The sequence below is a fragment of the Octopus bimaculoides genome, chromosome 16 (genome assembly GCF_046866305.1).
Source record: "Octopus bimaculoides isolate indiv1 chromosome 16, ASM4686630v1, whole genome shotgun sequence".
Lineage (NCBI taxonomy): Eukaryota > Metazoa > Mollusca > Cephalopoda > Octopoda > Octopodidae > Octopus > Octopus bimaculoides.
In genome coordinates, this window is record NC_142943.1 from 15,646,048 (window position 1) to 15,660,089 (window position 14,042).

Genomic DNA, 14,042 nt, shown 5'->3' on the forward strand with positions numbered 1-14,042 from the left:
AAAACAGACATAAGCTATGTATAAAAGGGCAAGGTTGACTTCATATGTAAAAAGCAATACAAAAGTACTGAACTTAATTTAATAGTCTGCAATTTTTTCAAATATTGCAATCATTCAAACAAGCACAAACTAGGTTGTGTGGTTAAGAAGTTTGCTTCCCAACTACATAGTTCTGGCAACTTGGGCAAGTGTCTTCTACTATAGTCAGACTGACTAAAGTTTAGTGAGTGGATTTGGTAGATGGAAACTGAAAAAACTTAGTGAGTAGATTTGGTAGATGGAAACTGAAAGAAGCCTGTTGTAGATGTATGTGTCTCCTTGTCTTGACATCACATAATAGTTGTAAATGAATGGCACTGTCATGCAAGCAAAATCATTCATATCCTTTATTCTGTGAAAACATGTCTGGCCATGAGGAAATATTACCTTGCATGGAAAGAGGTGAGGTTTGGCAACAAGAAGAACATCTGACCATAGAAAATTTGCCTTGATTAATTCTGTCCAACCCATGCAAGCATGGAAAAGTGGATGTTAAAATGATGATGATGATGATGATGCTGCAATCACTCAAACAGATTATGAATATATTCACCCAGTCGTTTCTTCTAACTTTGAGATATTATGGACATTAATCCACTACATTATACTAATAATGTTGGTTAATAATTCAAAGAATGACAGGTGTAGCCATGAAAAGTCGTTAAATGATGTAACTTAGAAAATAAATTTTATATAAGGCATTGTAAGAGGCATAACAGTCAAATCATTAATCTGTTCCACAGTAAACTACTGAATCACAACTATCACAAACTTTGGTCTGATGTTCATTATACTCAAAGCTTAGATACTATTAAGTTTAAGATTTTGTGGTCATGACTACATTCAAGTTGAGATACTTCAAGTTGTATCTAAATTGAAGTTGAGCATCATCTTTGCTCAGTTGTCCCTTACACATATAATGTAGATGGCAAAACCACCAAACACATGAAACTAATATCTAAATTTTGACAAGATCTTTCAGATTAACAAATTTGCAGAATGGACCAATCTTATGGTACTGATGTTTTCAGTGATATGGTTTTGGCCTTCAGTTTTATTAAACTGAGTGGATGTGAAATTACACAAACATTGCTGATTTGTATTCAAGCATATAGCATGATATTCAACAAGATATAAAATAGTTCCAGGTGCTTCTTCCATGTCTATTAAATGCCTACAATAACATAAGAATGTCTAATCATACAACAATGCATTGCATTTCAGCAAAGTACTTATATATAGAAATGGGAAATGGGATTGTAAGAGCTTTTGCTAAGCTCTCAGCACAGTCACACATCAGCTATTTGAAAACTCACCAGTAATTTTTCTTTTTTTCTTGTTGACAGTTTCATATTCCAAATCAATGAAGTTGAGTTTATCCTTAAACATTTTCTCATACACCTTGTTGTCTGCAATAACTGGAAAATCTTGTAAACTGACCAGTTTATTTTTCTCAGTTGGAAATATATTCTCACCTTGGAGTATTTCAAAAAGTTTTCTTTTCTGCTGTTCTATAATTTCCAAGAGTTCTGGTTTCTTTGACATATTACATAATTGTATTTTCTCTCCTATCAAAAAAAATAGTTCCATCATGTTTTGCAAACCATCTTCATCCAAGTATGATAAAACTTGAATAAGCTCCCCATAATCTTGCAGATGGGGGAATCTAGATATCCGAACTGTATCAAAGAAAAACTCTTCTAAGTCCTGGTAGAAATTTTGAATCCCACTCTTCAGGCTACAGTTTTTCTTGTATGTTTTAAGCAAGTCCTTGTGTTTCTCAATTAATCCTGTGCTATCATTCCACCAGATTTCTTCTCTTTTGTACATTTGGCCCACCACATAGTCACATTTTAAGTTGCTATTACTACTGGGTACAAAGATCACAGGTTTATGTAGGAAAATATTCTTCACTTCATCATTGGTGAGGTGTTTTGACAAATAAGTGTAAATAGATTTCATATGTTTCAGTGATCCACAGAATTCAACTTTGTCAGAGTCATTGGAACGTTCTCCCCACTTGATAAGAAGACTGCTGATGTGTTGGGGATTGGTACTAGTCTTAATACTGAGAAATTTACAGAAAGAGGCACTAAATAATTTAATCCTTGAATAAGAAGCAGTATGACCAAGCAAGTGCTTTAGATTATCTGAGTTCAGATACAAGCTGTTAGACACCTGCTCAGAAAATCTCTTGCTAACTTTTACAGTGCCATTATTGTTTTCAAGTTTTAATTCTTCTGCTGGTAACCAAGGTAATGTTTGTAAATTTATAGCAAAAGAGGTAGGTATTTCTTTGAGGATATGGTCATCATTTGACTTGACAGTTGTTGTGGTATATTTAGAATATTCTGCATCCCAAAGCCCATCAATTATCTGGCAGAGAACATCCATCTGTTTGGAGAATGTTTCCACATTTCTATTCTGATTTACTAAGGATTCAAATTCCTGGCATGCTAGATCAACAATCACATAATCCCCAGAATAGGCTGGCCAAGTTTCATATAATGGTTTCCATGGCAACTGATCCTAAAAGATAACAAATATTTATGAGGTTAATGATTTATTGCAACACTAAAAAGTAGTTACAAATGCTTACAGTGAGTAGCATTACTATTGTATTACTATTGGGATATTTTTCATTTTTGTAAAAATAAATTGTAACAAAAGTTAACATATATATCTATCTACATAAACATGTATCATTTTTCTGAAAATTTGTCGATTATTTTCCTATTAACTATTTTTGCTTTTCATTATATTTTATTTTGTTCTAAATTATCTGGTACACTATGCAGTTTCTTGTGAAGGGGTGTAAAATACAGATTCATACTGATGTAGTTAAAATATAGTTCTATATGGAAACAGTTAAAGTATAGTAACCACAGGAAAGTACTTAAACATAGTTTCAGAGAGATGAAATAAAATATTATTTCATAGAGGTGGATAAAATATAGCTTCATATCAATGTGCTAAAAAAACAAAAATTCATCTGAAAGTAGTTAAAACAAAGTTTCATACAGAATTTCTTAAAATATACTTTTAAAGAGAAGTAGTAAAAATACCATTTGATAAGGATAGTTTGATAGGGAATTAGTAAGTAGTGAAAATATATTTTTCAAGGGAAGTAGTTAAACATAAGTTTCTTGAAGTTACTCGAGATAAATCCAGTAGGACAACTAGTGGAGCTTTGAGGAGTCTTACAAGTTTACTTATCACTGCTTAGCACTCTCCCTCTGTAATTTACTTACAGTGAGCTACTGCACCGTACTGCCAGTCACCGTATGGCAACTGGAGAACCAGTCTCTTCAATCAGCTCGCAGTGCCGCCTACCTGGTGTCCATGACCAAAGAGGAGATAACTACTCCAAAATGCTTGCATCTCACAGTCTGGGTAGGTAGCGCTGAGAGGTACACAATTATCAACAAACAGGATATATTTTCCATGACAAAACGCAGTGAGTAGCTTCTTCACCGGTTTGAATGTGCCTCAAGCATATTCGGATTGATAACATTACAATACTTCTTTGTATCCCATCTACTCTTACAATGTCTCCCACCTATCTTTTTGTTTTGTTTGGGGAGCTGCTACTTTCAACTTTTTCTCTCCAATTCTTAGATTCCTCCTCATTTATCTTATGCCCAATACTTTTGGCCTTTTTACATTACCTCTTCCTAGATCTTCCCCTTTCACTTTTCACATCACTTATTCCATTTCAATTCCTTTATCATTTATTTGCCAAAAGTCTAAGTCAAAAAACTCCCACCTCCTTTCTTTTCTTAATCTCATATAAAGGACAAAAGCAAGAAACAGATTCTACACTCTTTGCAACTAGTTAACTAAGCAAACTTTCCTATGGACTTTCTAATCAAACAAACAAATAAATAAAGAGAAATGCCACTGACTTTATTGTCCTGATTGATCTTTATTGTGGTCTCTGTGATGTTGAGCAAGTCAGTGACCTTCAGTTTGCAGAAAAATTCATGCCAGGATAGTTTTTCAGAACTCTGAGTGGCTCCTTGCAAGTAAATATCAGTAAGAAGGACCCAATCATAACCTACAAAAGAAATATATTTAGAGACTAAACTGCTTACATTGAGGGGTCGGACATATGTACATTTATGGGATTGTGTAAATGTCGCTAAAGATATATGCATTAATTTATACAACATAAACATACATATACACAGACTGAACCAGGCATACAAGATGCCACCCTTCCCGTGCATGCATGAAAATTTTTGCATTAGTCGACAGCTTCAGTTCCCAGCTGTTCCACCTCGAATACAGACATGTAGTGTGTACTCACTGGATTTTCATTTTCATGCAAGATAATGCATCAAGCAGAGACCATAAACCCATGTCTCATCACTTGTGATGATGCTCTTTATGAACTCTGAGTCATGGTTTGTACAGTCCAACATGTACAGAGCAATTTCCATGCAGAGTTGTTCCTGCTGCTCTGCCAGGACCTTGGAGGTGAATTTCGTTGACACTCTCTGCATGCACAAATCCTCTGTTGGAATGGAATGCACTGATCTTGAGCTTATTCTCATATAGTGAACAATTTTCTGGATTGTTATACAACAATCTTCCATGACTACTCACCAAAGCTTCCCAACTGGATCCTCGTTTTGGCTTGTGGAAGGCCTGCCTGAGGATGCCTCACTTTCCACTTTCCATGTTTGAAGTGGTTGTGCCACTCCTTGATCCGAGTTTTGTCCATGGCACCATTGCCAAAAGTCTACTGAAGCTTATGGATGGTTTGAGCTTGAGTATCACCAAAACAGGAAGCCCAATGTATATATATGTGTGTGTGTATCTATGTGCCTGTATTTGTCCACCCACTACTGCTTGACAACCACTCTTGTGTTTATGTAACTGAGTGGTCCAACATGATACCAACAGAATAAGTACCAGGTTTAAAAAACCGCTGAGACTGATTCCTTTGACTAAAAATTTTTCGAGGCAGTGACCCTGCATGGCCACTGTGTAAGGACTGAAACAAGTAAAAGATAAAGGATAAAATATACACTCTTCAGTACTGAATACGAAATAAACCAGAATCAGCAATAAAACAAACATGCAAATTGACTAAAAACTCATTTCTTGTCTAAATCTGTGGGACTACAAGGAAAGCTTAAAACCCTTTGAATAGGCAAGTATTTGATCTTTGCTGCACAGAACAGTACTTCAGAAGAAAATATGTTGATAGTATGTCTGCTGGCTGTGGTTGGGAGGTAAGCAGTAAAATTTCTGCTATCCTCTGCCTTTCAGTTTGACTTTTCAATCTGTTTTTCACACTCCCTGCTGGAATAGAACAACAGAATACAAAGAAAATAATTTCATTCCTTTTCCAATGATTGAGAGCAAGCATTAAAAAATTCTGGTTTCCTTTGCCTTTCTTTCATTGACCTCCCACTCCTTTGTTTTTTTGTCTTTCATGCTCTCTGCTCAAAGGGAAGAGGAAAGCAATTAATTCATTGCTTTTTCTTTTTTCATGAAGCAAACAAGATCTTTTTCTAATTACACTTCTTAAATAATATCGATTGTTTACAATTTATACTAAAAAATGAGAGAATGGGAAATACAAAAATATATCACAAGTACAATGAGGGTAGTGAAAATTAATAATAATTAATTTTATGTTACACAGAAATGATTTATCCTGGACTAAAAAGGCTTGCATACTTACACCCTTCGTGCCTGATGTTTATGTGTGTGTATACATAGTTTAATATCAACAAATGAGAAAAACGTGCACAATATGTTGTAGAGGATATGGTTTGTTATTAAAACAAAGCTCTCAGATTCAGTTTTAATTAAAAAAAAAAAACTGTATTTATACATCTATGTGTGCATAAGCATGTGCCAGTAGGTATGTGTGTATGTATGAAATTATCTTTTCCCAACATTTGTTCCTTTCTCTCTATCATCCTTTCATTTTTTCTCTCCTTTCCTCCTACAATTACACTTTAGTGGGACAAAAATGAATAAAAGGAGGAGGCATGGAAGTGCTATTATAAAAAGTTACTAAATGTGGAAAATACATGGGAGAAAGAGAGTCTTCCTAATGTGGAAGGAATTACCACTGGAATGCTTAAAATATATGGTGGTGTAGGATATGGCCCAGTCACTCATACAGTTAATCAGGTTGTGCAGGAAGGCATCATACCTAAAGGTTGGTGTAGCAGCTCATAGATCAACTGTTACAAAGGTGAAGGAAATGCCTAAGAAAGAATTACAGAGGTATCAAATTACGGGAACATGTTATGAAATTCACTGAAAAAATCATAGCCCAGTTAATTAGATGAGATGCAGTTTAGTTTTGATGCTCTCTTTATCATTTGGCAAGTACAGGAGAAGTATTTAGTACAAAGTAAACCACTTTGACCTCATGAAAGACTTTCACAGGGTCCTCAATCCCTCATCTGGTGGTTGCTATTACAGCTAAGAGTAGATGAATGGCTAGTGAGAGCCATTCAAGCCATGTACAGGGATGCTGTGAACAAAGTGAGAGTTAACAATGAGTACAGCAACAAATTTAGTGTGCAGGTAGGAATTCACCAGTTGCCTCTTATTTATCATAGACCTCCAGGCTATAATGGAGGAATTTAAGACTGGATGACAACGAGAACTCATCTATGCTGATGGCCTTGTTCATATGGTTAAAAGTGTAGAAGAATTAGAATTAAAATTCCAACTATGAAATCAAAACCTGGAATAAAAGGAGCTTTAAGTTAATTTAGCAAAGGCTAAAATTCTAATTACCAGGAAAACAGGGTGTAGGTAGAAATTTTGTATGGTTTGCTCAGTGCAAACTATGAATACATAAGAGGTGCTGTAGAATCACAGGAAGGTTAGCAGAGAAAATAGAATCTGTTTTGTGGCAGATATGCAGGAGCAATAAATAATAAGAGCACACAAAAAATAGATGTTCTGAAATGCCCAGAAGGCTCCATAGAAGTAATAAATAGTTTCTGATATCTTCAGTGGAGGAGAATGCTCTGAAAGTATAGTTACTACAATATGAATTACCTGGAAAAGTTTAGAGAACTTTTACCTCTGTTGGTAGTAAAAGGCCTCTCTCTCAAAATGAAACAGAACTGCATGATGCCTTTGTAGGAACAATGCTACATGGCTGTAAAACTAGGGTTGTGAATGTAGAAGACATGCAGAGACATGTATGGTCTGATGGATGTGCAATTTCAATGTGCATGTGCAACAAAATACAAATGTGTTGAGAGACAAATTGGGCATAAGAGGTATCAGATGAGGTACATAAGGGAGGAGAAAAGACTGTCCTGGCAGTCTATACCTAGCTCAGTTGAGGGGATCTTCTCTTATAAGTAATTGCAAATCTCACTGGTGTCACATGAAGAGCACCCAGTAAATTCTTTTAAGTGGTTTGCATTAAGAGGAATATCCAGCTGTAGAAATCATGCCAAAGCAGACATAGAATCTGGCAGAGACCTCTTGGCTTGTCTGTTTGAGTAACTTTCAATGCCAAAGTTTGGTACAAGGCCTTCTAGAATTTTCCAGATGTATATCACTGCATATCTCTCCAGCCTTTGTTCCAGGGAGAAGAGTTTTAATTCTTTCAGTCTTTCCCAGTAGCTGATACATTGCATCAAGATGATTTTCTTAGTGTAGCTTTGTTGGATTGCTTTAAGTTCCGCTCTGGATTTTTTATTGTATGGTGACCATAGTCAGGAGCAATAGTCTAAGCAGCTGGGAATGTATGTCCTCCAAAGTATCATCAATGTCTCCTTTACTCTTGTTTTGAAAGTTCAGAGGATCCATCCAGCCATCCGTATGCATTTTTTTTTATCAAATTGGTAATATGCACTTGGAAAGATGCATCATTGCTCATGTCAATGCCCAGGTCACGCACTGACCTCCTGGGCCAGTGTATCCTGTCTGCATATCATTTAGCTTTGTCTGCCGGTAGTGTAGGGTCTGGAATTTTCCTGCATTAAACTGCATGTTGTTGTCCTCAGCCCATCTGTAAATTGAGTCCAACTCCCGTTGCAGATGTGCAATATTTCCAGGATTTTGTATTGTCTGAAAGATTTTTGTGTCATCTGCATAGCTAGCAAGGGTGGCTTTCTGAGCAACTGAGGGCATGTCCGAGAGGGCCACTATGAACAGCAGTGGCCCCAAGACAGTGCCCTGTGGAACACCACTTGCTATTTGTGTTTCCTTGGAAGTGACTCTATTGGCCACTACTGCCTGACGTCTATCCTTTACAAAGTTGTGCAGCCATTCTCCAAGTTTTCCACATATGCCAAGGTCATGCAGTTTGTGACATATACCATGGTCAACTTTATCAAAGGCTTTTGCAAAGTTGTGATATATCACATCCACTCTCGAGTCATTCAGCAGCTGTTTTAACACCCAGTCATAGTGTTGCAGGAACTGTGTCAGACAGCTTTTACCTAGACGAAATCCATGCTGGGTGTCAGTAAGCAAGTCATTTTCTTCTAGGAACATGATTAGTTTCTTGCGGACTATTTGTTCCATGACTTTACTGACATGTGAGGTCAGAGAGATAGGCTCTGCTTCCTCCCTTATGGATAGGGCATATTATCCCTTCCTTCAGTTTGTCTGGGAGCTTACCATTTGCATAGAAGCTCTGGAAGAGAAGCTGCAGTGATTTTTTAAGGGCTCGCTTGCATGATTTGAATAGGACTGTTGGAAACACATCAGGGTCAGCCGCTGAGTTTGTGCCAACCTTATTTATGGCCAGTATTACATCTTCTTCAATGTTTATGTACTCATTTTTTTTAAACCTCCTTGGTTTTAGGTAATGTGGCAAAGAATTCTGCTGGTTTGTTCACTTGCCTGTGTTCCAGTGGTGTAATGAACACACTTGGGAACTGTTCGTTCAGTATTTCATTTACCCTCATGGGGTTTCCTGTGAGAGAGCCATCATTTTGCAAGAGGGGCCCTATCTTGTAGCATACCGAGGCCGTTTCTTTGGCGAACTTAAAGAAAGCTCTAAGATTTGGCTTGATATTTTCTATAACCCAAGCTTCTTTATTTGCTCTCTTCTTTTCATGAGACTGATGCAGACGTTTCTCAATCTCCAATAGCATTCTCTCCAGACGAGGCTTCTCGCCACGTTTGGGATGCTTGGTCAGGCAGTTCACAATCTTTGTGCATTGTCTCATAAGAATCTTCCTTTCTCTTGGGATCTTGTTTTTGTGTATGTTGCCCTTGCACAATGGGACAGATTTGTAACATATGGCTTGTATTATGGACATGAAATATTTGTTTCATGTCAATGTCCGGTGTGGAGAGACATTTATGCCAATCCACTTTGAGGATCTCTTTCTCAATCAGCTTCCAATTTGTTTGTGAAAGTTTAGTTTGGAGAGATTTTGGGTGCTTTGTATAGGCTGTGTTTGCAGGAGCTTTTGGTCCATACATAGACAGCTCTATTATATTGCGATCCGAAATCAGCGTCAGTGTCACTTTAACATTATGGATAATGTCCATATTGTTTGTCAAATATCCAGTATATTATTTACCCTGGTTGGTTGCAGCACAGTTTGCTCCATGAAAGAGACATTGGTAAGGTGGAGCAGGGACTCTGGCTGTGCTTGCTGTTGGTGTGTCATTCCTGGGAGAATCTGGCTCCCAGTCCATCTCATGTTTGGAAAATTAAAGTCATATATATATATATACACACACACAAATATATAAATATATGTACATATATATATATACATATCAATATATGTACATATATATATATACATATATATATATACATATCAATATATGTACATATATATATATACATATATATATATACATATCAATATATGTACATATATATATATACATATAAATATGTATATACATATAAATATGTATATACATATAAATATGTATATACATATAAATATGTATATACATATAAATATATATATATATATATATATATATATATATATATAATATAAATATATATATGTATATATATATATATATATACATACATACACATATATATACATAAATATATATATACATATCGTTGTTTAACGTCCGCCTTCCATGCTAGCATGGGTTGGACGATTTGACTGAGGACTGGTGAAACCGGATGGCAACACCAGGCTCCAATCTAATTTGGCAGAGTTTCTACAGCTGGATGCCCTTCCTAACACCAACCACTCAGAGAGTGTAGTGGGTGCTTTTACGTGTCACCCGCACGAAGGCCAGTCAGGCGGTACTGGCAACGGCCACGCTCGAAATGGTGTCTTTTATGCGCCACCCGCACAAAAGCCAGTCCAGGGGCACTGGCAACGATCTCGCTCGAAAACCCTACGAAGGCCAGTCAGGCGGCACTGGCAACGGTCACGCTCAAAATGGTGCATCTTATGTGCCACCCACACAAGAGCCAGTCCAGGGGCCCTGGCAACGATCTCACTTGGCTTGCCGGGTCTTCTCACGCACAGCACATATATATCATCGTCGTCGTTTAACGTCCGCTTTCCATGCTAGCATGGGTTGGACGATTTGACTGAGGACTGGTGAAACCGGATGGCTACACCAGGCTCCAATCTGATTTGGCAGTGTTTCCACAGCTGGATGCCCTTCCTAACGCCAACCACTCAGAGAGTGTAGTGGGTGCTTTTACGTGTCACCTGCACGAAGGCCAGTCAGGCGGTACTGGCAACGGCCACGCTCATCTCGCTCGAGAAACCTCATGTGTCACCCACACAAGAGCCAGTCCAGGGGCACCAGCAACGATCTCGCTCAAAAATCCCACAACAACCCCACACAAGAGCCAGTTCAGGGGCACCGGCAACGATCTCGCTCGAAGAAATTTCATGTGTCACCAGCACAAGAGCCAGTCCAGGAGTATTGGCAACGATCTCGCTTGAAAAACGTCATGTGTCGCCCGCGCAAGAGCCAGCCCAGGGGCGCCGGCAACGATCCCGCTCGGAAAGATTTCATGTGTCACCCTCACATGAGCCAGTCCAGGGGCACTGGCAATGATCCCGTCCCGCTCAAAACATTTCATGTGTCACCCGCACAAGAGCCAGTCCAGGGGCACTGGCAACAATCTCGCTCGAAAGATTTCATGTGTCGCCCGCACATGATATATATAAATATACATACATATAGATATATATATAAATATATATATATCTATATATATAAAAATGAGAATGTGTGTCTGTCTGTCGTTGTGTGTGTGTTTCTCTAAAACTCGAGAACTACACAACCAATTTCATTCAAATTTTACACATGCCTTACTTAGGGTTCCGGTTGTGTTTTAGTCAAAAAATTTTTTTAACTTCTTGCATAGTTCGAGCCCACAGCAACATCATATCTCCTCCACTATTTAAGTATTACGTGTCAAAAGTGAAACAAAAACACTCATGTCAAATAGTTTCACTTTAAAAATGAAACTATTCCACTGACTGAAACAATCACATTTCGATACTGTAATGACAGATACTTTCACTTTAATGGTGTGTGTGTGTGTGTGTATATATATATATATATATATATATATATATATATAGAGAGAGAGAGAGAGAGAGAGAGAGATGTATATGTATATATGTACACGTATATGTATAGATATATATACAGATATAGATCTATATGCATAAATGTATATGTATACATATGTGTAGATATATAGGTGTACATCTAATATGTACACATATATAAATGCATACAGATATCTATACATATATACACCCATACACACACACATATATATGCACACAAACACACACATTAGTCATTTGTTTTCTTATCCAAAACTACGTCAAAAGTATTGAATGGATCTTTAAGAAATTTGAAAATTATATTCTATGCATAATGGCCATAACCCCCATGAAAATTCATATATTTTCCATGTTGATGAAATTTTAACTATACATATTACACACAAATAAAGTAATATTTCTAAAATTTTTTCTTCTTAGAAGTTACAAAGACCCCTTCATGGGCACTTCACACCCACAATTTAGTCATTTTTCCTAAGCAAAGACGAATACAGTTGTACCATTGGTAGCTATAGGGTCACCCGAACATAACAGATGATCATTATTTGTAATTCAACGGTACAACAGTGTAAGACTATCCTTTCAGATATACTTACATTGTGATTTCGGCAATGTGGTGCATAAATTGTCAAGTAAATAAGACTCATCTTTGCCTCCACTGATTCACTTGCAAAGTGTTGAGTAAAATTATTTTGTTGCAGACCTCCTTTCAGTCTTTTTATTATCACTGCGACACATATAGTCCCCAGTTGGTAACATTGATTTCAAGGCCTTCCCAGATGAGTGACTGGTTGTTCTAAGACATTTATTGATTGTAAATTTTTTCTGCACAGTTACCTATCGGTATAGTGGTCATTTGCAAACTCCAGAGGCGACACTTTCATTTCTCTTTACTCCAAACGTCAGACATTGTTGTTTCAATTGGGTCATGCCCTTCCAATTGCTATAGATCCATAATGCATCTTAAAGCTGTGCCTGTCACCTGTATGGTGAGGAATCCTACATTGGGGAGTAGTAACGACTAGGCTACGGTAGCTGACTGATTATCGTGATCATTCGTCTTTTGCTTTCCTGTAGCTTTGCTTTCCTGTAACTTTGCTCTCTTTTACAAACCCAGTGAACATACATATATTTCCTATTTCAAAGAAATTCAAACAATACATATTACACACAAGTTAAAAAGATTCCCAACAATAAAACTTCTCTGGTTGACATTTATACACCCATCACCAATAGGGGCCTTAACTCTCACATTTTTCAGCTCCATGAGCTCCAATTTTCAGGAGCAAAATTCTTTTAGGGTCCATGTAGTGTCTTAGGCCCAAAAACTTTTTTACTTCCTGCATAGTTCGAGCCCACAGCAATATCATATCTCCTCCACTATTTCAGTATTACGTGTCAAAAGTGAAACAATAACATCACTCTACTGTAATGTCAGATACTTTCACTCTAACACTGAAACTATTCCACTATTTCAGTATTACCTGTCAAAAGTGAAACAATAACATGTCGCTACTGTAATTTCAAATATTTTCACTTTAATATTTTCAATTTCATACTGAAACTATTAAAGTGAGACTATACTCTCACATATATACAGGCATATTATAAAACCCAAGTTAAAAACATTCTCAACAATTCAACTTCTCTGATTGACATTAACACCCCCACCCCCAATCCCACATTTTAGACCTCCATGAGCTCCATTTTGCAAGAGAAAAATCTTTTTTACAGGTTCCAGAAGACTGAAATTTTGGAATATGCGCATAAAGATCAATAGTATGGGATACATGTCTCATGATTAGAATTTTTTAGGGTGTGTAAAGAGGGAAAGAACCGTCATGTGCAATTTTGATGAATATAAATATCATCATCATCGTTTAACGTCCGTTTCCATGCTAGCATGGGTTGGACGATTTGACTGAGAACTGGCAAGCCAGAAGGCTGCATCAGGCTCCAATCTGATCTGGCAGTGTTTCTACAGCTGGATGCCCTTCCTAAAGCCAACCACTCCAAGAGTGTAGTAGATGCTTTTATGTACCACCAGCACGGGGGCCAGTCACACGGTGCTGGAAACAGCCACGCTCAAATAGGTGTTTTTTATGTGCCACTTGCACGGGAGCCAGTCAAGCGGCACTGACAATAACCTCACTTGAATGATTTTCTAACGTGCCACCAGCACAAGAGCTAGAAGGCAACGCTGGTAATGATTACGCTCAAATGGTGCTATTTACGGGCTACTAGCATGGAAGCCAGACAGCTGCTCTGGCAATGAACATGCTTGGACAGTGCTGTTAGTGCTCCACTGGCGCAGGTGTTAGTCATGTATGGTTCAATTATGATTTCGATTTCACTCGCCCCAACAGGTCTTTGCAAGCAGAGTTTAGTGTCCAATGAAGGAGAGGTTGGCATGGGTGCCAGCCGTTGGATTCGGTTCGATTTCGATTTCAGCTTTCAAATTTCAAATTC

At 37.5% G+C, this 14,042-nt stretch overlaps 1 protein-coding gene across 1 annotated transcript in view; it reads right to left on the bottom strand.

Annotated features, from left to right (window-relative positions):
* Positions 1–14,042, bottom strand: part of LOC106877076 (uncharacterized) — a 272,305-nt gene that overhangs the window by 38,124 nt on the left and 220,139 nt on the right. Inside the window, exons 22-23 of the mRNA XM_052973794.2 lie at positions 3,945–4,096; positions 1,356–2,568 (exon numbers count right to left, since the gene is read on the bottom strand). Coding sequence (XP_052829754.1) covers positions 1,356–2,568; positions 3,945–4,096 — 1,365 coding nt within the window. The remainder of the gene's footprint in view (positions 1–1,355; positions 2,569–3,944; positions 4,097–14,042) is intronic.